Here is a 25,938-nt window from a genome sequence, read left to right as displayed (position 1 = left end):
ACAGGTCTTCGGTACTATTGCCGGAATATTGTCAGGGCCCATAGCTTTTGCAGTATCCAGTGCCTTCAGTCGTTTCTTGATATCACGTGGAGTGAATCGAATTGGCTGAAGTCTGGCATCTGTGATGCTGGGGACTTCAGGAGGAGGCCGAGATGGATCATCAACTCGGCACTTCTGGCTGAAGATTGTTGCAAATGCTTCAGCCTTATCTTTCGCATTGATGTGCTGGGCTCCCCCATCATTGAGGATGGGGATATTTGTGGAGCCACCTCCTCCAGTTAGTTGTTTAATTGTCCAGCACCATTCACGGCTGGATGTGGCAGGACTGCAGAGCTTCGATCTGATCCGTTGGTTATGGGATTGCTTCGCTCTGTTTATCGCATGCTGCTTCTGCAGTTTGGCACGCAGATAGTCCTGTGTTGTAGCTTCACCAGGTTAACACCTCATTTTGAGGTATGCCTGGTGCTGCTCCTGGCATGCCCTCCTGCACTTTTCATTGAAACAGGGTTGGGCTCCTGGCTTGATGGTAATGGTAGAGTGGGGGATATGCCGGGCCATGAGGTTACAGATTGTGGTTGTGCACAATTCTGCTGCTGCTGATGGCCCACAGCGCCTCATGGATGCCCAGTTTTGCATTACTAGATCTGTTCAAAATCTATCCCATTTAGCACGGTGGTAGTGCCACACAACACGATGGAAGGTACCCTCAATGTGAAGTTGGGACTTCGTCTCCACAAGGACTGTGCGGTGGTCACTCCTACCAATACTATCATGGACAGATGCATCTGCGGCAGGCAGATTGGTGAGGACGAGGTCAAGTATGTTTTCCCCTCTTGTTGGTTTCCTCACCACCTGCCGTATATCCAGTCTAGCAGATATGTCCTTTAGGACTCAACCAGCTCGGTCAGTAGTGGTGCTACCGAGCCACTCGTGGTGACGGACATTGAAGTCTCTCACCCAGAGTACATTTTGTGTCCTCGCCACCCTCAGTGCTTCCTCCAAGTGCTGTTCAACATGGAGGAGTACTGACTCATCAGCTGAGGGAGGGCAGTAGATGGTAATCAGCAGAAGGTTTCCTTGTCCATGTTTGATCTGATGCCATGAGACTTCATGGGGTCCAGAGTCGATGTTGAGGACTCCCAGGGCAACTCCCTCCCTACTGTATACCACTGTGCCGGTGGGACAGGACATACCCGAGGATGGTGATGGCAGTGTCTGGGACATTGTCTGTAAGGTATGATTCTGTGAGTATGACTATGTCAGGCTGTTGCTTGACTCGTCTGTGGGACAGCTCTCCCAACTTTGGCACAAGCCCCCAGATGTTAGTAAGGAGGACTTTGCAGGGTCAACAGGGCTGGGTTTGCCATTGTTGTTTTCGGTGCCTAGATCGATGCCAGGTGGTTCGTCCGGTTTCATTCCTTTTTATTGACTTTGTAGCAGTTAGGTACAACTGAGTGGCTTGCTCGGCCATTTCAGAGGGCATGTAAGAGTCAACCACATTGCTGTGGGTCTGGAATCACATGTAGGCCAGACCAGGTAAGGACAGCAGATTTCCTTCCCTAAAGGACATTAGTGAACCAGATGGGTTTTTACAACAATCGACAATGGACTAGCTTTTAATTCCAGATTTATTAATTGAATTCAAATTCCACCTTCTGCTGTGGTGGGATTTGAACCCATGTCCCCAGAGCAATATCCTGGGTCTCTGGGTTACTAGTCCAGTGACAATACCACTACGCCACCGCCTCCACTGTTCACTGCTACAAAGTAAAGAGACTCTTTGACTGGGGATAGTGGGGTATTCAGAAATATTTACTTGTGATAAATAGTTATACTTCACCTGCACTCTTGAAATGTTTACCTTGTCATGCTGAATTACTGTTTCGTGACAAACTAAGGGCTGAAATTTACAGACCCCCCCAATGTCCAGGGTTGTGGTGCGGGGAGGGGGGGGGGGGGTGCCAGTAAAATGCTTCTGGGAGAGGACCACCCCGACACCGGGAAGGCCCGGCCCAACATTGCTGGCGGCGGTGAGGCCTCGTGGCAGCTCCCCCGCTGCTCAGCGATGGGAGCTCCATTTAAATATTTCAATTAATTAAAATCATTGAATTAATTACCCTTACGCTCTCGCAGTCTGTCCTGGTGCGATCTTTATGCTGCTGGCCGGCACTCCCGTGCCTTCAGATCCCCGTCCGGGGAACTGAGGCGTAACACTGGTGGGGAGGGGGGGTGCAGGCAAGTTTCTCAGTGCGGGTGGGGGGGGGGGGGGGAAATGGGGTCAAAATAATATCACTGGTGTGGGGGATGGTGGGAAAGGTTATAGTTTAAAGTTTATGTACTTTGGGGAGGGGAAGGTCAGGTGGACAAGTTAAGTGTTTTGGGTGGGACGGCAGGTAATTAATTCTATGGTTATTGGGGAGATGTGAGAGGGGCAAATTAAATGTATTTCTATTTTTTTATTGCCTGTTGCTTTAAATATTTAAATTGATCGGTAGGGCTCAAAGCCATTTAAAAATGGTGTCAGCGCCTATGCACAGGAAGCTAACGCCATTGCCGGGGAGGGACAGCCGGCCCCTTCCCCACATCATCGGTTGTGGGGGGGGCGGTCCGCCCTGGCTATTTCGCGGCAGCGATTTCGGCGGCGGAAGTATAAATTTCAGCCCTAAGTGTTGTCTATATATTGTTTCACAATACAAATATACATAATCATTTTTTTAAAATAATGGCAATAAATATGAAGGCTCCAAAATTCAATAAGGCCCCAAAACAGGCGCACAATTAATCTGTGCCCATTGCTAACCACGCAGGCAGCAAGAAAACTTTGTGCCGCTTGCTCATTTAAATGACTGTTGTGAAGTGTGCTGTTGAGTGGCTGCACGCCTCAGCCGTGCATGCAAAGTCATGACAGGCTAGCCTGCTCTGCTTAAGGTGAGCCTGCACTTTTTAAAGTGGAAGTGCATTCTGGCTGGAGTAGATGCTGGAACTGGCTGTAGAAAAGAATGTGAGTAGGAACATGACCTAATTAATGCACAACATGGCAGAAAGCGAGCTCCAAGATTTTCTGACGCTGCACTGGAGGCTCTGGTCAAGGATGTGCACAGCAGAAGAAATTACATTTATCTGCAGAGGGCCAGGAGACCCTCCAGACAAACTCTCAGAAGGCAGTGAGACCAGATAGCTCTGGCGATGAATGCCAGGAGCCAAGCCCCGAGGACCTGGATGTAGTGCCACAAGAATTACCTCACAAGTGGTCAAACTCAGTAACTGAATCTTCAAATGCCATTTCCCACCAACTGTACCACCAGTTTCACAACCTGTACCATTCCCCGTCGCTCACCTACCAACAATCTCTATCAACCACGACGCATGCCTGACATTCATAGCTTTATCTCACTCTCACACTCTTAGCACTGCTAAGAACATAAGGAATACCAGCCATTCGGCCCCTCAAGCCTGCTCTGCCTCTGAATAAGATCATTGCTGATCTGATTGCGGCCTCAACTCCATTTTCCTGTCACCCCCCCCCCATAACCCTTGACTCCCTTGTCGATTAAAAATCTATCTAGCTCAACCTTGAATATATTCAATGACCCAGCCTCCACTGCTCTCTGGGAGAATTTCAAAGATTAAATACCCTCTAAAAGAAGAAACTCCTCCTCAGTTCGTCTTAAATGGGAGACCTTTTATTCTGAAGGTATGCCCTCGTTCTAGATTCCCCCACAAGGGGAAATATCCTCTCAGCATCTACCCTGTCAACGCTCTTCAGAATCTTATGTGCTTCAATAAGATCACCTCTCATTCTTCTAAACTCCAATGCGTAAAGGCCCAACCTGCTCAAGGTTTCCTCATAAGGCAACCCCTTCATCCCAGGAATCAACTGAGGAAGCATTCCCTGAACTGCCTCCAATGCAGGTATATTCTTCATTAAAAAAAAGGCCAAAACTGTATGCAGTACTCTAGGTGTGATCTCACCAACACCCTGTACAGATGTAAGCAAGACTTTTATTCTCCATCCCCTTTGCAATAAAGGCCAACATTCCATTTGCCTTTCTAATTACTTGCTGTACCTGCATGTGATTCATGTATGAAAACATCCAGATACCTCTATACTGCAGCATTCTGTAGTCTCTCTCCATTTAAATAATATTTTGCTTTTCTCGTCTATCCTCCAAAGTGAATAACCTCACATTTTCCCACATTATACTCCATTTGCCAATTTTTTGCCACTCACATCACCCTATCTATATACCTTTGCAGACTCTGTGTCGTTCTCACAACTTGCTTTCCTACCCATCTTTGTAATCGTCCGCAAATTTGGCTACAATACATTAGGTCTTGTCATCCAAGTCATTAATATAGACTGTCATTAGTTGAGGCTCTAGCACTGATCCCTGTGGCACTTCACTAGTTACAGTTTGTCAATCTGAAAATGATCCATTTATCCTGACGTTTTTTTTCCCTGTTAGTTAGCCAATCCTCTATCCAAGTTAATATATTACCCCCAACATCATGAGCACTTATCTTCTGTAATAACCTTTTCTGTGGCACCTTATTGGATGGCTTTTGGAAATCTAAATACATTACATCTACTGGCTCCCCTTTATCCATTCTGCTTGTTACATCCTCAAAGAACTCGAATAAATTTGTCAAACATGATTCCCCTTTCATAAAGCCATGTTGACTTTGCTTGATTGCATTTTTTAAATTCTTTTATGGGATGTGGGTGTTGCTGGCAAGGCCAGCATTTGTTGCTCATGCCTATTTGCTCTTGACAACTGAGTGGCTTGTCAGGCCATTTCAGACGGCAGCTAAGAGTCAACCACATTGCTGTGGGTTTGGAGTCACATGTAGGCCAGACCAGGTAAGAACAGCAGATTTCCTTCCCTAAAGGACATTAGTGAACCAAATGTTTTTTTTATGACAATCAATGACAGCTTCATGGTCATAGTCACCATTACTGAGACTAGCTTTCGATTCCTGGTTTATTAATTAATTAAATTTAAATTCCACCAGATTCCATGGTGGGATTTGAACTCATGTCCTCAGAACTTAAGCCTGGGCATCTGGATTACTAGTCAATTGACAGTACCACTACGCCACCGTCCCCTCAAATTATGATTTTCTAAATGTCCTGCTACTACTTCCTTTTTGATGGATCCAGCATTTTCCCAATGACAGATGTTAGGCTAACTGGCCTATAGTTTCCTGCTTTCTGTCTCCCTCCTTTCTTGAATAGGGGAATTACACTTTCAGTTTTCCAATCTGCTGGGACCTTTCCAGAATCTAGGGAATTTCGGAAGATTACAACCAATGCGTCCACTATTGCTGCAGCCACTTCTTTTAAGACCCTAGGATGCAGGCCATCAGGTCCAGGGGACTTGTCAGCTTTTAGTCTCATTTGTTTTCCAGGTACTTTTCCTCTAGTGATAGTGGTTGATTTTAAGTTCCTCCCTCACTTTTGCCCCTTGATTTTCTGCAGTTATTGGGATGCTTTTATTGTCTTCTATCATGAAGACAGATACAAAATACTTCAAAATCTCTGTCATTTCCTTGCTTCCCATTAATTCCCCAATCTCATCCTCAAAGAGGCCAATGTTTACTTTAGCTACTCTCTTACTTTTTAAAGAGTCATAGAGTTATACTGCACAGAAACAGGTCCTTCGGCCCATCATGTCCATGCCAGCCATCAAGCACCTGTCTATTCTAATCCCATTTTCCAGCACTTGGCCCGTAGCCTTTATAAACTTGTAGAAGCTGTTATTGTCTGTTTTTATATTTCTTGCTAGTTTACTCTCATATTCTAATTTCTCACTTTTTTTTAGTCAAGTTGCAAGCCTCACACCCACATCTTACAGCTTGCACACACTACCAGCTATTCAACTATGACAGCCACATCCCCACATTAAACCACACTCACTGACACAGTTCCCTTTCTCTTGTATGACAAGGTGGCGCATAACTGGAGGCAGCAGCACCAGAACGATGGGGAACAGACACCCCTGCATGTGCTTATCTCTATGGAGGAGACAGTGCTCTCTGTCACTGAAGCAGTAGTGTGTGTGGCTTGAGGTGGGGCTGAAAACATTGAAGAAGATGAATCCTCCTTCTCATGCGTCACTCTTTCCTCATTCCACAATCTCTTTTGATTTACACGCTGCACATGGTTTATGCATGCAGCTCTGGCTCCACCCTCCCCACCTCTGGTTTCTTCACCACATACTTAGCACTGTGTTTTTCTCCTTTCAGATACCCAAGAACTACAACCTGGCAAGGCAGAGGTGGAAGAGCAACAAGGCACTGATGATGAATAAACACCATTACTTGCAGCCACCAGCTCAGATACTGATACTGTGTGTACTTTAGAGCATAGCTTAGAGGTGGGTTCTGCACGTGGTGAGATTCTGGGCATGAGTGAACTGCAGCCAGAGCAGGAGCCAGCTCACTGGATGACAATCGCACATGTGTTCGATTGGAGAGGACTCAGATGAGGACTTAAATGGGTGGCCATAGAAGGCGGCTGATGGGAAATGCTTGGCACATTGGCAGGCCTGTTGAAAAGTCTGTGGTCACTGTCAAGGAACTTGGAGGAGTCAGGCATCAACTTGGCACAGGGCTTTATGCAGAGCTTGGAGTCCATCTTTTCCAATGTGAAAGTAGTGGCCAACTCCATGAAAACACTTGCACGCCCAACCATACTGCCGCATCTGATAGCTGATGTCTCAGTTTCCATGCACAAGCAGTGGCTGGGTGAAAACATCCTCAGATGCATCCCATCTTGTCCTGGTGACTTATCAACTTTAAGTACAGCCAGCCTTTCTAATGTCTCCTCTATCAATTTTTAGCCCATCCAGTATCCCAATTACTTCCTCTTTCACCATGAGCCAGTTCTCCATTATCGCTATGACATCATATTCCCATGTGGCTATTTGTGCCCGCAGCTCACTAACCTTACTTACCATGCTTCCCTTTAGTTTGACCCTATCTAACACCTCACTAATTATTATTCTACTATTCTAATTACTCACTAGCAAGTGGCACTGGAAGTAATCCGAAATTACTACCTTTGAGGTCCCGCTTGCTAGTTCCCTTCCTAGATCCCTAAAATCTGCCTGCACGACCTCATCCTTCTTTTTACCTATGTTGCTGGTACCAATATGCGCCATGAACCCTTCCTGTTCACCCTCCCCCCTCAGTGTGATTTGCAGCCGCTCAGTGAAATCCTTGAACCTGGCATCAGGGAAGGAACATGCCATCCTGGACTCTCATCTGTGGCCACAGAAATGCCCGTCTGTTCCCCTAACTATAGAATCCCCTATCATTATTGCTTTCCTAATCTTCCTCCTGCCCCCTGTACAGTTCAGTTAGCCATGCTGCTCTGGACTTTGCTCTGGTTTGTCTTGTCCAAGGTTCAAAACCACCAAGAACTTTTACAGGTTGGAGAATGAGATCCACTCAGGGGACTCCTGCACTTCTTGACTGTCTGGCAGTCACTGATACCCTCTCTGCCTTCAGCTACAGGTGACAACCTCTATAAACATGCTACTCATGTAGCTCTCAGCCTTGCTGAAGCACAACAGTGACGCTAGCTGCTGCTCATGCTCCGAAACTCGGAGCTCGAGCTCCTCCAGCTCACGACACTTCCTGCACATGTGGTTGTCCAGGACACAAGAAGCATCTTGAAATTCCCACATGGAACAGGATGCGCATTCTACGGGACTAAAAATCCATGCCATACCTCTATTTATTTGACTATTAACTAAATTAAGAGAAATAACTTGAGATTTAAATAAACAGTTACCAGCTACTCACCAATCAGCTTCTTCGCCTACGCTGACATATTTCGTGGGTCGGTTAACTTAAATGTTTTATTTAACTTGTATTATATATATATTTCAAACATTTATTTAATAAAAAAGGAACCCTTTAATGTTACAATTCCTTTTTATTTAATTTTAACTTTATCCCCCAGGCCAGAATAAACACAGATCATAATTACGACAAATTATAAAATATACAATGCATAAAATATTAGTTAAAGTTTAGTTTTTTTAAATCAAATTGTCGTACTTTTAGTTTTTATACTAAATAATTGATCTAGGTTATGTTAGAGGTTGATCAAATTAAATTTTTACCTGCAGACTTACCCCCATGTGCCTCTTTATGTGGTGACGCCACTGTGCGATTTTGTTTCTCCCTTGCCATTCACAGACCCACAATGAGAGACAGAGAGCCCCACTCTGCTCCTGTCTTGCTCTTTATACTGCTCCTGTTTTAACCCTCAGAAAAATGGTGACATTATCCAGGAAGATTGCAGCCCTAGAATTGGTCTGAAAGATTAAGGTTGGACTATGGTAATAATAAAGGCACTCGGATAGGCCAAGAGGATGGCTGGCTGTGAAATGTGAAAAATTCATACTAGACTAATGGAGAGCTTCTCTCTGAGTACCAGTTGGTACAAAATAATAGTTTATTCCTGTTGGAAACACTTACACATATTCAAAACTTGAGTTTTATCTGTTGAATCTGGGCAGAATTCAATTCTAGATGAAAGGAGACTAAAAGGAGCATGTACTAAACCAAACCACCAGAGCCCTCAGTCCCCATTACTAACACCTCTACTATGATCATAATTGCCAAAGCCTGAATTGTCACTCCTTTGAATATGGTCACTACATTGGCATGTTTACACTCTATTGGCACTTCCCCAGTGCCTGATGATCTTTTTTTCATATTCATGTCGCTGGCTAGGACAGCATTTATTTCCCATCCCTAATTGCCCTTGAGAAGGTGGTGATGAGCTGCCTTCTTGAACTCTGCAGTCCTTGGGGTGTAGGTACACCCACAGTGGTGTTAGGAAGTTCCAGCATTTTGACCCAGTGACAGTGAAGGAATGGCGATATAGTTCCAAGTCATGATAGTGTGTGGCTTGGAGGGGAACTTGCAGGTGGTGGTGTTCCCATGCATCTGCTGCCCTTGTCCTTCTGGGTGGTAATGGTCACGGGTTTGGAAGGTAATTGATAATCCCTCATCTACTTTTTGGGATAAATACCATCTATCTCTGGAGGTTTACTGTTTTTAGCTTGTCTAGAATTTCCATCTGATTTACACAGAAGTCATTGATTTTGCCTAGGATTACATTTTTTAGGAGGATATTCAAAATGTTTACAATTCTAAATGCTGCTTCCTGGCAATATCAACAAAAGGCATAGGGCAGAATTTTCCTGGCCCCAGCACGGCAGGCTTGGATGTGGGGGTTGTTAGGAAAATAGAAGGGGGCTGCGTCAGGACAGAGGGGTTTTCTCCTCTGATCAGAGCGGCTTGCCTGCTTGGCCTCTCCGAGTTTTGATTTTAAACTTACTTCTCCCAGGGCGCCTTTATGTTCTCGATCTTCTACCTGCCTTAGCAGCGCCCACCTCTCCTGTTGGGGCTGCCAAGGCTTCAGAGCTGCCAGTCCTCTGATTGGGCTGGCAGTACTGGAGACTTGCCGCCGTCCTTAATTGAGTGGCAAGCTTGGAGGCGGGCAATTAGGACGCCACTTCTGCAGAGGTCCCGCTGCCGCCAAGTGCGGGCTTGGGACCCCCATTTTGGTTCTGACATTAGGATCCCGAAGCCTGTGGTAATATTCTGCCCATAAGGTCGGGTTCCACATGAAAAAAAATAATGACACTGTGCTCTACCACTTCCCTCAATCCCACCACTACTTCTGTGTTGTCAGACTGCTTCGGTGTAAAATTTGAATTATAGTGCCTGCTTTTTTGCTCCAATATCCTTAGAGGTCCAAAGTAGCGGCGTGTGTGCACACTTCTGTTGCGAGTCACACCGGACACCATTATGGTGAGGCTATTAGTGTGTGTGCGTGTGTGTCCGTGTGTGTGTGCAGTGAGCACTTACTTACTCAGCCGGAAATATGCAGAGTAGACAGTTCATGACATCTGTCAGCGGTAACCTAGTGTTAACCTAGTGGCTGCAGCATGACTGGTGGAAGGCTGCTGACTTGCACTGGTTGGAGATGGCAGATGGCCTTGGAGGATGACCTCGAGCAGCTCTGGGCCTAGAGGGCCCAGCTTCAGGCTGCACCATCTCAGCATGGCCAGCAGCAATCGGGGCTGGCTGGCTGAAAGGCAACAGCAAGGGCAGAGGACGAATACTGCATTCCTGAAAGAGGACAGCAGGTTTGTGTTCCACGCGCAGCACTTCAGTAATCCTTGTAATTGGTTGTGGACAAATTGCAAGAGGTGCATGTGCAGCTTGTAAATTAGAAGCAATCTGGAATGATTGGGATGTGAGAAGAAGGAACAGGCATGAGGATATATCATCATCTATGGTTTCAGACCTGCCACAGGCCAAGGCCTCAGCAATGCTGTTCTAATGATGGCCAGGACCATTTCCTCCAAGCAGCTAAGTACATGTAGGCACACCTATCCCTGCCAGTTAGCTCCTGTTGCCTCTGCTGGGGAACCATTTTGTGCTGCAAGAGAGAGGGAAATGTTTCAATGAGTGTTCGTGCAAACTGTTTGGGTGATGTGGCTGTCGTGGTTGAATAGTTGGCAGTGTGTGCAAGCTATGAGATGTAGTTTGAGGCTTGCAGCAGTGCTAAATGTATAAGAAAGAGTCCTGATAGAGATGGTTGGCAGGTGAGTGTTGGGGGTATGGTGCCTTGAGCAGTGTCTGAGGCTAGTGGGGCAATTGGTGAGGTATGGCATTCGAAGAATAATTCACTGATCATTGAATGTTTTTGTGGCATTTCATCTTGGCTGGTCTCCTGGCATTGACTGCCCTGGCTATCTGGTCACATGGTCATCAGGCCATTTGTCTGGAAGGCCTCCTGGCCCCCTAGGGACAGAGAACTGCTCTCCTCCTTTACACATCCTCCACTGAGGCCTGCAGTGCAGTGTCTGAAAACTTTGGAGCACACTCTTTCCTACATTGTGCTATTGTCTTTTTCCACATTGTAGTGACTTGTACAAGGACCTCCACCACCTGGTCCAGCACAATGCACTTGCCCTTTAAGAGGTACAGGCTGTCTTTAACTCATGCTAGCTTTAACTCATGCCAGCCTTAACTCATGCCAGCCTCTCATGATTTTGGGTCCTCTGCTGAGGTGTGTGGTCACTCAACATTGCAGTTAATGCTTACAGCACGCTACAATTATGGTAATGAGCAGGTAAGCATGCATTGCAAGCCCTGTGCCTGTTTTTGGGGCCTGTTCAATTTAGCTGCCCTTGTCTCATATCCAGTTATTTCCTCCAGTTCAACACTGGGAAGACTGAAGCCATCTTCTTTGTCCCTCTGTCACAAACTCCCACCGAGAGGGATCTAGGTGTTCTAGTGCATGAGTCACAAAAGGTTAGTATGCAGGTACAGCAAGTAATAAAGAAGGCTAATGGAATGCTATCCTTTATTATGAGAGGAATTGAAACTAAAAGTAAGGATGTTATGCTTCAGTTATACAAGGCATTGGGAGACCACATCTTGAATACTGTGTGCAGTTTTGGTCTCCTTATTTAAGGAAGGATGTGAATGCGTTAAAGGTGGTTCAGGGGAGGTTTACTAGATTGATACCTGGAATAAGCGGGTTGTCTTATGAGGAAAGGTTGGACAGACTGGGCATGTTTTCACTGGAGTTTAGAAGAGTGAGGGGAGACCTGACTGAAGTTTATAAGATCCTGAACTGTCTTGACAAGGTAGATGTGGAGAGGATGTTTCCTCTTGTGGGTGAGTCCAGAACTAGGGGGCACTGTTTTAAAATTAGGGGTTGTCCTTTTAGGACAGAGATGAGAGAATTTTTTTCTCTCAGGGGGTTCTGCAACTTTGGAACTCAACGCCTCCGAAGGTGGTGGAGGCGGTGTCGTCGAAAATTTTTAAGGCGGAGATAGATTGATTCCCTTGCCTAACAAGAATCTAAGGTTATCGGGGGTAGATGGGAGTGTAGAATTTGAAACACAAACAGATCAGCCATGATCATATTGAATGGCGGAACAGTACCGAGGGGCCAAATGGCCTACTTCTGCTCCTAATTTGTATGTTCATATGATTCCATCCCCTTCCCTAAACACTGTCTCATGTTGAATGAGACTGTTTGCAAATTTTTGAATCACATTCAGCATGGAGCTCAGATTCTAACACCATATACTCTCCATCACAAAGGCCACCTGCTTCTGCATTCACAATATTACCTGCATCAACCCATCTGCGACTAAAACCCTGAGCCATGTCTTGTCACCTCCAAACTTGACTATTCCAATGTTCTCCTGGTTGGCCTCATATCTTTCTTCCCGTGTGAACTTCAGCTCATCTAAAACTTAGCTGCCGATATCCTATCTCACACCTAATCATCGATCACTCCTGTCTTTGCTGAGCTCTATTGGTCCCCGATCCCCCAGTGCCTGCAATTTAAAATTCTCAGTGTTCAAATACGTTCACAAACTCATCTCTCCCCATCTCTGTAACCTCTTCTAGCCCCACAACCCCTTATAAGCCCTCCGTTCCTCTGACTTTCGTGCTTTGTAAATCTACCTTCCCTTTATACTACCCTTGGCAGCTGTAACCTCTGTAGTTAGACCCCCTGCTCTGGAATTCCCTCCTTTGGTCCCTAACTCTGTCCTCTCCTATAAAATTCTCTGTAAAATCCACTTGTTTGACCAAATTTTAGTTCCCCCTTCCTATTATCTCCTTGAGCTCAGTATCTGTTTTTGTCTGATTATGCCTCTATGAAATGCCTTGGGGTGCTTTTCTACATTAAATGTGCTACATGAATACAAGTTGTTGTTACTGTTGTGCTAATCCTTTGCTTTAAGGCTGAATGTAATTTTTATGGTCCTCACCTCTCTGACTGTCCTCTTCTATTGAAATACTGAAAAAATGTCTTACTGTTGTACATTGTGTCAGCAGCTATGTTCTTTTCTAGGTCTATCTTTGCCTCTTTAACATGTTCCCGCATGCTTTAATATTTATCCCAGTGAACTCATCCCCCCTACTCCTTTATAGAGGCTATCTATCTGTTCTTATTTCACATTTGATTTGTTTATTCATCTATTTAGGATGAAAGCTCATTTAGTCTAAGCTTTCTGGTATCAGTTATGTATTTGTCCTGCATGCTCAATATTATGCATTTAAAGGTGTTCCACTTGTCCTTTACTGAAGTGTTGTTGAACAGCCTTCCCCAGTCAATTTGCCTATGTTGTTCCCTCAATTTTTTGAAATGAGTTCTATTAATATTCTATACCTGGTTCTTCATCCTAGGTATTCCTGGATCTCAGATCACGTTCTATTTAATCATTCTGTGGTCACAGCCCACCAAGGCTGCCCCCTACCAGATTGAGACGAGCACTACCTCTTACATACGAACATACAAATTAGGAGCAGGAGTAGGCCACTTGGTCCCTTGAGCCTGCTCCGCAATTCAATAGATCATGGCTGATCTAATTATAATCATGACTCCACTTTCCCACCTACCCCGATAACCTTTCACCCCCTTGCTTATCAAGAACCTATCTACCTCTGCCTTAAAAATATTTAAAGAATCTGCTTCCACAGCCTTTTGAGGAAGAGAGTTCCAAAGAATCACGACCCTCAGAGAAAACATTTCTCCTCATCTCTGTCTTCAAAGAGCAACCCCTTATTTTTAAACAGTGACCCCTAGTTCTAGATTCTCCCACAAGAGGAAACATCCTTTCCACACCCCCCCAACCACCCTGTCAGGATTTTATATGTTTCAAGCAAGTCACCTCTTACTCAACTAAACTCCAGCTGATACAAGCCTAGCCTGTCCAACCTTTCCTCATAAGACAACCAGTCCATTCCAGGTATTAGTCTAGTAAACCTTCTGTGAACTGCTTCCAATGCATTTACATCCTTCCTTAAATAAGGAGACCAATACTGTGCACAGTTCTCCAGATGTGGTCTCACCAATGCCCTGTATAACTGAAGCAAAAACCTCCCTACTTTTGTATTCAATTCCCCTCGCAATAAACGATAACATTCTATTAGCTTGCTGAACCTGCATACTAAAACCTTTTGCGATTCATGCACTCGGACAACCAGCTCCCTTTGCAACTCAGAGCTCTGTAATATCTCACCATTTAGAGAATATTGTTTTTTAAAATTCTTCCTGCCAAAATGTAGTGTTCTGGGGCATGCAGCAGACATATAGTCCATTTATACCTGACTCTAGACAACTTAGATTTTCCAAGTTTATATTACGTTGATTGAAGTCACCCATTATCATAACTTTTCTGTTCTTACCCATCTTTTTTCATCTCTTTGTAGAGCAAACTATCTTTCTTGGAGGTCAATCGATTACCCATTGTATCCAGCTTGGATTTTTTTCAAGTTAGAGTCGACTCTGTTGCGTACCCATAGCAGTTTGATGTGTATTTTTCTACATTCCGCTGGAACACCATATTTTATCTTGCAGATGTATAGCAACACCACCTCACTGTCTGTCCACTCTATCTTTTCTAAAGCAATTACAGAACTGAAATGAAGGCAGTGAAGCAGCAGTAGGTAATGTTCAAAACTGAAGGAGAACTTGAAGCCAAAGACTTGCAGGTTGATAGGTAAATTGGCCATTGTAAATTGCCCCTAGTGTAGGTAGGTGGTAGGAGAATTGTGGGGATGTGGTAGGGAATATGGGATTAATGTAGGATTAGTATAAATGGGTGGTTGATGGTCAGCACAGACTCGATGGGCCAAAGGGCCTGTTTCAGTGCTGTATCTCTCAATGACATCTAGTCACTGATTCTCTTGTAGAAGTATGAAGGCAGTAAAGGAACAGTCCAGAATCCTCACAGAAAATTATGGACAGACTTTATGCATGAATTTTGGAGGAGTTTAGTTCACCTGTGGCTAGATCACTCCAGGAAAAAAAAATCAAAGCCAACCTAAAACTAAACAGTCTAGTTCATCCATTCTTAGTTAAAGACTAATCTTTCCTGTTCCCTTGTCTAAGGAAACAAAATATCTACTGGAAGTTAATGAGGATGATCCTGGGCAAAAGATTCTAATACAAAATCATTTCAAAATGTAGTAATACTGTCCTTTAACTGTGGACATGCCACTTGATTTTCAGGCCCTGCTGGAGCTGGGAGCGGAGTCGGGGGTTGAGGGGTAATTAAAATACCGGCGCTGGCTGGCATGCCAGCTTTCCTGCTCCATCCTACCCATGGGCCATTTTTGTGGAGGCGGTTGGTGGGGGGAGGGCAGCCTCCAGGTTCCTGCAGGGACAGAGGCCTGCTTAGCTGCCTGGAAGGGGCCTCCCAGCAGCAGTCCGTGGGGCCAGAGTTCCAAGCAGGCTTAGAGGCCTTCCCTGCATGCTTGGGTGATACAGCAGCCACAGGCTGCCCTGTGGAAGCACTCCCCCCAACAGTGGTGGTCTGGCTGCAAAACCCATTTTCTACTTTATATATTAAAAAGTCGGAGAGAAGATGCCTCCATTTTGAAGCACTCTCTCCCTTACTTGCCCTCCATTGCAGCCTTCTGTGCCTTTCAAGCTGGAAGGTCTCTTATTGGCCCTTCAGCTTCAAGAGCCTGCCCACCCTCCTTAATTGGATGGCGAGCTCGTCTCTGGCCATCAATTGGCCACCCTGGGGAAAATCACACTGAGTGGCTGTTTCCCACATAGTGCGGTCTTCTAAACCACATTTCAGTCTGACAGCGGGATCCTGAAGCCTGCAGGGAAAATTCTGTTCCTGGAGTTCACTTGAGCAAAATAAAATGGAGTAAAGTTTCAACTCTAAAGTGAAATGCATTTGATTGGTCTTTGTCTAAATCCTATTCATCAAAAGGCCCTGAATTAACAATCTCACTCAGAAAACCAAATGAATGTGTAACTGGAAATACAACAATGCTTTGTTAACTAAGGGAGTTAGGGGCCTGCACTGCATCCACTTGACCAAACTTGGAAACTCAACTAGTTTAATTAATTATTTTGAATTTACATTAATGATGTAATTTAATTTACACCAAACACAAATTTTAACAGGCATTGAGTAGCAGGAAAAAAATGTCAAATCAAAATGTAGTAAAGCATGTGATGTACACTCTTTGGAGGACAACACCACTATTATTACCTACGCTTAATTTGTATGATGTATAGCAGGGAAACATTTTCAATTTTGCCACATGACATGCATTACTTTACAGCTGCAATACTTCAAATAGAAGTACCTGTAGTGTTACTACTAACAGAAATATACATTGTGCAACAGATATCAAAAGAATAAATGGTCATAAGTCAGAAGGGAACTAAAAATGTTAAAACACTATAGATAGTTTTTTTTATAATTATAATTACTTATATGATTGCATTCATTTATGAGCAGGTACCAGTTTAATTAGAGACTGCTGTGAGATCTTTGCCCACCCACATGATTAAAATGTCTAAAACAAAATGTCCACATTTTAGACTAAGCCCCATTTGAAGAACACACATCTCTGCATAGAGGAAGTGCACAAAAAAATCTCTCCCTACTTTATTATCACCATGAGAAACAGAAAAATGGCGATGAATTTTCAAAAGCAGCTATGAAGAATGCAAACAAAAGCAGGAAATATGAAGAGAAACATTTCCCACAACTTACCCGCTGTTCCATTTGATATAATTGAAAGGTTATTCAGGTTGGCCTTGTCCAGTTTTGAGCCAGCAGAAGTATCACTACTGCTCACTCGATTGTGCGGACTTGCTAGGTCCTGCATTTCCATAGACCTGCCAGGACATGAAAATTTCTTGCATCACAATTATAGGTAAAATATTCAACTTACAGCAATATCATTTTTGAGTCACTCCTAACACTTCAAAAACACATGTTGAACATTATTGCACAGCAATTTAAGATATGAAATGATAATTTGGGGGGCAATTGAAAGATCTTTATGTAATCGGGTTTCTTTGTTTCAAAAGTGAAAACAAGTTATTTCTCACATTAACCTTTACCGATGTGTTTGTACATCTGAGGACGTTGCTAAGGCACCAATTTGTTGGCCAAAATACATTTCAGGCTCCTTTTATCGTATCACATTTCGTTCATGCAATAGCGGAAACAAAATTCTCTACTGCAGTGGTTTCAAACAGAAGTATTGATTTCTGCTCAAAATTAGGTCACACTGATGGGTGCAATGCCCTTGAAAAAAGATAATTTTCCCATTTGTAGTCAAAATATAATTTTTTATACCATAAATTACATACTTCTCTAATTAAATGTTCTTAAGAGCAGCTGGATTTCCAGAAACCTAAAAATGCTAGAGAACTTTGTTTTCTTTTCAAACTGAAAAGAGTTCTAGTTCTATGATACACATAGTTTGCTTTTAAACTTTATGAAAAATAAATAGTATCCAACACAAGAACATCTGACAGCATTGAAGTATGGTTTAAAATATTAAGTCAATACAGAAGTTTACCTTTTTGGTACATTTGACCTTTCAGGAGTCAAGAGTAAAGGGACACATATGTAAAGAACCACAGAACTCTATACATGTCTTGTTTCACTATCTGTGCAGGGATAACAGGTCAGGAGTTGCATATTCAACTGTCATTTTTGTATATTTGCCTTGCTTCAGTACATGACACAAAATGAAGTCTCCTGATTGGAGGAAGGTGAGGTTGGCTGATACAGTAATCCATTAGGTTACAATTTTCCAATATCTTGGAAAGGGCGCAACTCAAATTACTCTTACAAGGTCATCTTCTACTCAAATTATACAATGATTTGATGAGAATTAAGTTTTTTTAAATGCAAGCTTACAAAATGCAAATTTATTTTTGCCTCCATTTAATTCAAAGCAATGATAACACATAAGAACAGAAGAAATAGGAGCAGGGGTAGGCCATTTGGCCCCTCGATCTTGATCCACAATTTAATAAGATCATGGTTGATCTGATTGTGGCCTTAACTCTATTTTGCTACCTGCCTGCCATAACCCTTGACTCCCTTGTAGATCGAAAATCTATTTAACTCAGTCTTGAACATATTCAATGACCCAGCCTGAACCCCTTATTTTTAAACTGTGTCCCCTAGTTCTAGATTCCCCTGTGAGTGGAAACATTCTCTCGGCGTCTTGCCTGTCAAGCCCCCTCTGAACCTTACATGTTTCAATAAGATCACTTTTCATTCTTCTAAATTCCAATGAGTATAGGCCCAACCCACTCAAGCTTTCCTCATAAGACAACTCCTTCATCCCAGGAATCAGCCTCATGAACCTTCTCCGAGCTTCCAATGCAAGTATCTCCCTCTTTAAGTAAGGAGATGAAAACTGTACGCAGTACTCTAGGTGCGGTCTCACCAATGACCTGTACAGTTGTAGTAAGACCTCCCTACTTTTATACTCCATCCCCCTTGCAATAAATGCCAACATTCCATTTGCCTTTCTAATTACTTGCTTACCTCAATGCTAACATTTTGTGATTCATGTACAAGGACATGCAGATCCCTCTGTATTGCAGAATTATGCAGTCTCCTCCATGTAAATAATATTCTGCTTTTCTATACTTCCTGCCAAAGCAGACAACCTCACATTTTTCCACATTATACTCCATCTGCCAATTTTTTGCCCACTCAGTTAATCAATCTATATCTGTTTGCAGACTGTGTCCTCCTCAAAACTTGCTTTCCTATCTTTTCTCATTCTTTCATGGGATGTGGCCATCGCTGGCTAGGCCAACATTTATCGCCCATCCCTAATTGCCCTCGAGAAAGTGGTGGTGAGCCGTCTTCTTGAACCACTGCAGTCCATGTAGTGTAGGTATACCCATAGTGCTGTTAGGAAGGTACTCCCAGGATTCTAACCCTGCGACAGTGAAGGAACAGTGACATAGTTCCAAGTCAGGATGATGCTGGTGTTCCCATGCATCTACTGCCTTTGTCCTTCTGGGTGGTAGAGTTCATGGGTTTGGAAGGTGCTGTTGAAGGAGCATTGGGGAGTTGCTGCAGTGCATCTTGTAGATGGTACACACTGCTGCCACTGTGTGTCAGTGGTAGAGAGAATGAATATTGAAGATGGTAGATGGGGTGCCAATCAAGCAGGCTGCTTTGTCCTGGATGGTGTTGAGCTTCTTGAGTGTTGTTGGAGCTGCCCTCATCCAGGCAAATGAGTGTTCCATCACACTCCTGACTGGTGCCTTGTAGATGGTGGACAGGCTTTGTGGAGTCAGGAAGTGAATTACTTGCTGCAGAATTCCCAACATCTGACCTGATCTTGTAGCCACAGTACTTTATATGGCTGGTCGAGTTCAGTTTCTGATCAATGGCAATCCCCAGGATGTTGATAGTGGGGATTCAGTGATGGTAATGCCATTGAATCTCACAGGGAAATGGTTGGATTCTCTCTTGTTTGAGATGGTCATTGCCTGGCACTTGTGTGGCATGAATGTAACTTGCCACTTATCAGCCCAAGCATGAATGTTGTCCAGGTCTTGATGCATATGGGCACGGACTGCTTCAGTATCTGAGGAGTCGTGAATGGTGCTGAACACTGTGCAATCATTAGCGAACACCCCCACTTCTGACCTTATGATGGAGGGATGGTCATTGATAAAGCAGTTGACAATGGTTGGGCCTAGGACACTACCCTGAGGAACCCCTGCAGCGATATCCTGGGCGTGAGATGGGATATATCTTTGTACTGTCTGCAAATTTGGCTACAATACACTTGGTCCCTTCATCCAAGTTATTACTATAGATCGTAAATAGTTGAGGCCCCAGCACTGATCCCTGTGGCACTCCACTAGTTACAGTTTGCCAACCTGAAAATGCCCCATTCATCCCGACTCTGTTTCCTGTTAGTTAGCCAATCCTCTATCCATGCTAATATATTACCCCCAACGCCATGAGCTCTTATCTTGTGTAGTAACCTTTTGTGGGACCTTCTTTAATGCCTTTTGGAAATCCAAATACACAACATCTATTGGTTCCCCTTTCTATACACTGCTTTTTACATCCACAGAGAATCCTAATAATTTTGTCAAACATGATTTCCCTTTCATAAAACCATGTTGACTCTACCTGATTGTATTATAATTTTCTAAATCTCCTGCTACTACTTCCTTAATAATGGATTCTAGCATTTTCCCAATGACAGATTTTAGGCTAACTGGCCTATAGTTTCCTGTTTTCTGTCAACCCCACCCTTTTCTTGATGAGAGGTTGGCTTTTTTCTGTGCCGTAACTTTTCCATGGTTCTATAGTTCCAGGTGTTAGATTTGTGGTTTTCCAATCTGTTGGGAACTTTCTAGAATCTACAGAATTTTGGAAGATTACAACTAATGCAGCCACTTTCTCTGCAGCCATTTCTTTTAAGACCCTGGATGAAGGCCATCAGGTCCAAGGGACTTGTCAGCCTTTCTTCCATTAATTTTCCTGGTGCTTTTTCTTTAATGATAGTGATTGTTTAAAGTTCCTCCCTCCCTTTTGCCTCTCGACATTCTACTGTTACTGCAATGCTTTTTGTGTCTTCTACTGTGAAGACAAACAAAATACTTGTTCAAAGTCTCTGCCATTTCCTTGTTTCCCATTATTAATTCCCCAGTCTCATCTTGTAAGGGACCAATACTTACTTTAGCTACTCTCTTCCTTTTTAGATACTTGTAAAAGCTTTTACTGTCTGTTTTCATATTTCTTCCTAGTCTATTCTCATATTCTAATTTCTTAATTAATTACTTAAACAGAGAACGACTGCAGAACTTCGAGGTACAGAGGGATCTAGGTGTTCTAGCGCATGTCTCATAAAAATGATAGTATACAGGTACAGCAAGTCATAAGGAAGGCTAATGGAATGCAATCCATTATTTTGAGAGGAATTGAAAATAAAAGTAAGGATGTTATGCTTCAGTTATACAAGGCATTGGTGAGATCACATCTCGAATATTATGTGCAGTTTTGGTCTCCTTATTTAAGGAAGGATGTGAATGCATTGGAGGTGGTTCAGAGGAGGTTTACGAGATTGATAGCTGGAATGAGCGGGTTGTCTTATGAGGAAAGGATGGACAGACTGGGCTTGTTTTCACTGGGGTTTAGAAGAGTGAGGGGAGACTTGATTGAACTATATAAGATCCTGAAGGGTCTTGACAAGGTGGATGTTTCCTCTTGTGGGTGAGTCCAGAACTAGGGGGTACTATTTTAAAATTAGGGGTTGTCCTTTTAGGACAGAGATGAGGAAAGTTTTTTTCTCTCGGACGGTTGTGGAACTTTGGAACTCTCTGCCTCAGAGGGTGATGGAGGCAGGGTCATTGAATAATTTTAAGGCCGGGGTAGATAGATTCTTGTTAGGCAAGGGAATCAAAGGTTATCGGGTGTAGACGGAAGTTCTGGAATTCGAGACACAAACAGATCAGCATGATCTTACTGAATGGCGGAGCAGGCTAGAGGGGTCGAATGGCCGACTGCTGCTCCTAATACGTATGTTCGTATGGATTAATACCTGAGCCACGAGCAAATTGGCAGCGGGTAACTAAGATCAGAGATTTGAATGCATGGTTCAAAGATTGGTGTGGGAGTAGCAATTGTGCCACACAAGTGCCAGGCAATGGCCATCTCCAACAAGAGAGAATATAATCATCTCCCCTTGACATTCCATGGCATTACGATCGCTGAATCCCCCACGATCAACATCCTGGGGGTTATCATTGACCAGAAACTAAACTGGAGTAGCCATATTATTACCGTGGCTACAAGAGCAGGTCAGAGGCTAGGAATCTTGCGGTGAGTAACTCACCTCCTGACTCCCCGAAGCCTGTCCACCATCTACAAGGCACAAGTCAGGAGTGTGATGGAATACTCTCCACTTGCCTGGATGGGTGCAACTCCAACAACACTCAATAAGCTCGACACTATCCTGGACAAAGCATCCCGCTTGATTGGCACCCCATCCACAAGCATTCACTCCCTCCACCACTGATGCACAGTGGCAGTAGTGTGTACCATCTACAAGATGCACTGCAGCAATGCACCAAGGCTACTTAGACAGCACCTTCCAAACCCACAACCTCTACCACCTCGAAGGACATGGGAACAACACCACCTGCAAGTTCCCCTCCATGCCACACACCATCCCGACTTGGAACTATATCGCTGCTCCTTCACTGTTACTGGGTCAAAATCCTGGAACTCCCTTCCCAACAGCACTGTGGGTATCCCTACTCCACATGGTCTTCAGCAGTTCAAAAGGCAGCTCACCACCACCTTCTCAAGGGCAATTAGAGATGGGCAATAAATACTGGCCTAGCCAGCGACGCCCACATCCCATGACTGAATAAAAAAAAATCACCTCTTGCTTGGAAGGAGCCAGACACATAAAAGCTTATGGCCATGGTCACCTTCACAGCCACTGGAAGTGCCTTCCTCGCCCTGCTCTGAGGCTGCAGTAGGTGCAGATTTCAATGAGTACCTCATTTGTGAAGCAGAGATGTCTGACACACTGTTAGTTGTTGAGGTGGCTCCCCGAGCCCCCTGGGCAGATTCTCCCCTCTTTCTCCTCCCTCTTTGCGCAACTTGTCCTGAGCTGAATCACCTCTTCACATTCTCTCTGTCATGCTGTTGCCAAGACAGGTGGAAACTACTGCATTCATGTCTGGGAAAAAGAGACTTGTGCAGAATCCGTGAAGACAGGACAAAGTCCTTCAGCATGTGCCACACTACCCCCTGTAGGATTCAGCAACTTTAAACAACTCTGGAAACCAGCAAACACCTCTACAATTGCAACAAGACCTAGTAGAAATCAATCAGCGACTAATCTGGAAGTAGCTGTGCGAGGTTGAGAGAGGACGTTAGCTGGAGTACTTTGCTCCAAAATCGAAGCAATGGCATCAAATCAGCATTACTTGCTGATTGATGTCACACGCTCTTCATATTTCTGTCCGACATTGCTTGCGTGGGCTAATGACCTCACTAAAATGGCACTCATAGTGCCAAGAAGCCAGGCGCTACAGAGCTGAATTTCCCAGTAATGGTCTTTGGTTTGCCTCTACTGGGAGAGAGGGAAATTGAGTTATGCTGCAACATTTAAAATGTTGCCACTTATTAAAGGACCAAACATTCATTCAGTGGGTGGAGCAGCCGAAAAGAGCAACTATGACTGAGGAAACAGCTGCATCAGGCAGGGTGTATCAGCCTCAGAAAGGACTCCCAGTTTTCTGATTCATCCACGGATGTGTTACTGGTAGAAGCAAGAGCCAGAAGGGACAGTTTCCTGGGGACTGAGAACAGGAAGCACAGGAGATGCTGGTGCAATCATTATGGATGGCAGTCAGTGCAGCCTCCACCACCCCAAGAACTGCTGCACAGTGCAACAAGAGGCTCGACAACTTCAAAAGATTGGCCAAGGTAAGTGAAGGCACTGTTATCCATACATAGCCTGTAACGCATATACATAAGACTTCCCAGTCTATCTTAGTGTCATTAATTGGGTAAAAGGAAACCAGCACTATTCAAATGAACTGCAGTAACCAATGATCCACTTTGTTAACTTCACACCACAGTCTAAACTCACACTGTCTACCAGAAGGGGGTAATAAGGGATTATAGCCTCTCTAGATGGAGAGAAATTTAAAGATAGCTAGAACCTGCAAGCATTGTAATAATAGGTTAAAAGAGGTGCGAGTGGCAATCAAATTTCTCTAACACTCTGTTCTCTCTTTACAAAGGAAAAGGTAATGCATAACCAGTGCCAAAGAACTGCGACTGGAGGAGCACCAATCAAGAAAGCTTTGGGTGCACACACAAAGAAAGATTTTCAGACGAACAGCAGAGGCTGCAGGACATGGGAAAGTACAAGGTGAGGTGCCAACATCAGGTTGGCTATGGCAGGTTAAGAATGAACACAGTTTGTTTCAGCTTCATGTAGATTGCCATAACAATGGCCATGCTCTGAGCCATTATTTTTTTAAAAACCATGAAAGGAAGAGGCCAGCTAAGCTCATCAAGTTTCTACAACTTTTGCCCAACTACCAATTCCATCGTGGCATCTTACCTGCCCGAGAACCAGTTCAGATACACCCTTTATTAGCCGAGGTATAGAATATAAGAGCAGGAAGGTTATGCTGGCACTGTATAAATCAATGGTTAGGCCACAGTTCTGTTCTGGTCACCTCATTACAGAAAGAATGTAATTGCACTAGAGAGGATACAGAGTAGATTTACAAGGATGTTGCAGGGACTGGAAAAATGCAGCTATGAGGAAGGATTGGATAGGCTGGGGTTGTTCTCCTTGGAACAGAGAAGGCTGAAGGGAGATCTGATTGAAATGTACAAAATTGTGAGGGGCCTGGACAGAATGGACATGAAGGACCTATTTACCATAGCCAAGAGGTCAGTGTCTAGGGGGCATAGATTTAAAGTGATTGGTAGAAAGATTAGAGGGAGATGAGGAGAAACATTTTCACCCAAAGGGTGGTGGGGGTCTGGAACTCACTTCCTGAAAGGGTAGTAGAGGCAGAAACCCTCACCTCATTTAAAAGGTGTCTGAATATGCACCTCAAGTACCATAACCTGCAGGACTATGAACCAAATGCTGGAAGGTGGGATTAAACTGGATGGCACATTTTTCAGCCGGCACAGACACATTGGGCCAAGTGGCCTCTTTCTGTGCCGTAAACGTTCTATGATTCTATGATCTGAGAGGAAGTGGTTAGTGAGTCAAGAAGAATTTTCTCTGGGCAGTCTGAGTACTAGCCAACAGGAGGACCTTTTTTCAGTGGAAAAAGGGGTGAATCTTCTGTGAGGAATGGAGAAACAGCCATCCTCAGCTGAGGAACCCAGGTCTCAGGGGCTCAGTCTTCAAAAGGAGAATGATTCAGCAGCATAGATTTCACATATAGGAAGTGTGAGGGTTTCCATGCATACTGTTGAGATGAAGAACTGGGACACGTGCAACACATTTTAGGCATTTTCTCAATATATGCAGAACATCCTGAAAAGTGTGACAGTCCAAGAGATCTCTGCAACAAAGTTCCAGAAAGAGGTTATAGCGATATTGGTGGCTTCTAGAGTGGCTATTACCACTAATTCAAAAAATGCTTTGAGGGTCAGTACACGCACGGGAATCCCAAAACTTCATCGGGATTTTTCAGTCTGTAATGACACTGATCAGTAGAAACTCAAGCCTGTGTCCTACACTAATGGGCTGCAAGGCACGGTAACATATGTTGCAGTTTCCCACGACAATGAAGTGTATTTACTTCTTTAAGGTTCTATCCAAGGCTGGCATCTAAAAAAGCTTTAGACCCTGGGTATGGCTCCTCTTGACAATGCAACAGAATAGCAACTGGAAATGGATCCTTCAGGAACACTCAAGCAAATTTTACTTCAGTCTTCAAAGGGTCCAGATTAATCTTCCCAGCCACCCAGATCTCAATGGCATATCAGTTAGTGAGCACATTGTAGAAGTTGAAGATTGGAAGCTAGAGCAATGAAGAGGAGACACAGTGATAACAAATAATTTCACTTTTAGTGTGTGAAATTACTGGAAGATATTAGTGAATTTTCTTGTTGATTGTAAAAATTGTTCGACCACAAGGATTTCACAGTTCTCTTTTGTGGATGTTTACAACTTATGATACGTGAGTGTGATTTTTATATTGTAGGGGCGAGGTACATAAGTCTTTGGGATTGCAGGACTTTGTGAGCCAGTTAGGATAGGGGAAGGAAGAAGTTCAGAGATTTTTGCTTTCACAATGCTTATTTATTCAAAGCACTCAGCTTTAGCTTGCTGCCTTCTCTTTAGTTGCAGGTTGATAGCTCTCCTGCTCCACGCAGCTTCCGATGAACCCTTCTCCTGATGTGGGATGGAGGGCCTTCCTCCTTCTTTGACTTTGTCTTCATCTTCAAACACTTCAGCTTCAGGAAGTATTAATTATTTATCCATGGCAATATGACATAGAATGCAGAAAAGAATACTAATTCTGGAGACTTTCTGGATGCGCTGCAGAATTCCAACAGATTTATCTAGGTA

At 43.9% G+C, this 25,938-nt stretch overlaps 1 protein-coding gene across 16 annotated transcripts in view; it reads right to left on the bottom strand.

Moving 5' to 3' along the window:
- Positions 1–25,938, bottom strand: part of eya4 (EYA transcriptional coactivator and phosphatase 4) — a 549,227-nt gene that overhangs the window by 202,996 nt on the left and 320,293 nt on the right. For 11 of the 16 annotated variants that reach the window (XM_068026406.1, XM_068026407.1, XM_068026412.1 and 8 more), the window contains exon 3: positions 16,581–16,705. The exons of the other annotated variants lie outside the window; for them this stretch is intronic. In XM_068026406.1, the coding sequence (XP_067882507.1) occupies positions 16,581–16,705 (125 nt within the window). The remainder of the gene's footprint in view (positions 1–16,580; positions 16,706–25,938) is intronic. 16 annotated transcript variants of the gene reach the window in all.

This window comes from Heterodontus francisci, chromosome 3, assembly GCF_036365525.1.
Source record: "Heterodontus francisci isolate sHetFra1 chromosome 3, sHetFra1.hap1, whole genome shotgun sequence".
Classification (NCBI taxonomy): Eukaryota; Metazoa; Chordata; class Chondrichthyes; order Heterodontiformes; family Heterodontidae; genus Heterodontus; species Heterodontus francisci.
Note: the sequence above shows the minus strand (reverse complement) of the source record. Positions and strands in the feature narration are given on the sequence as shown.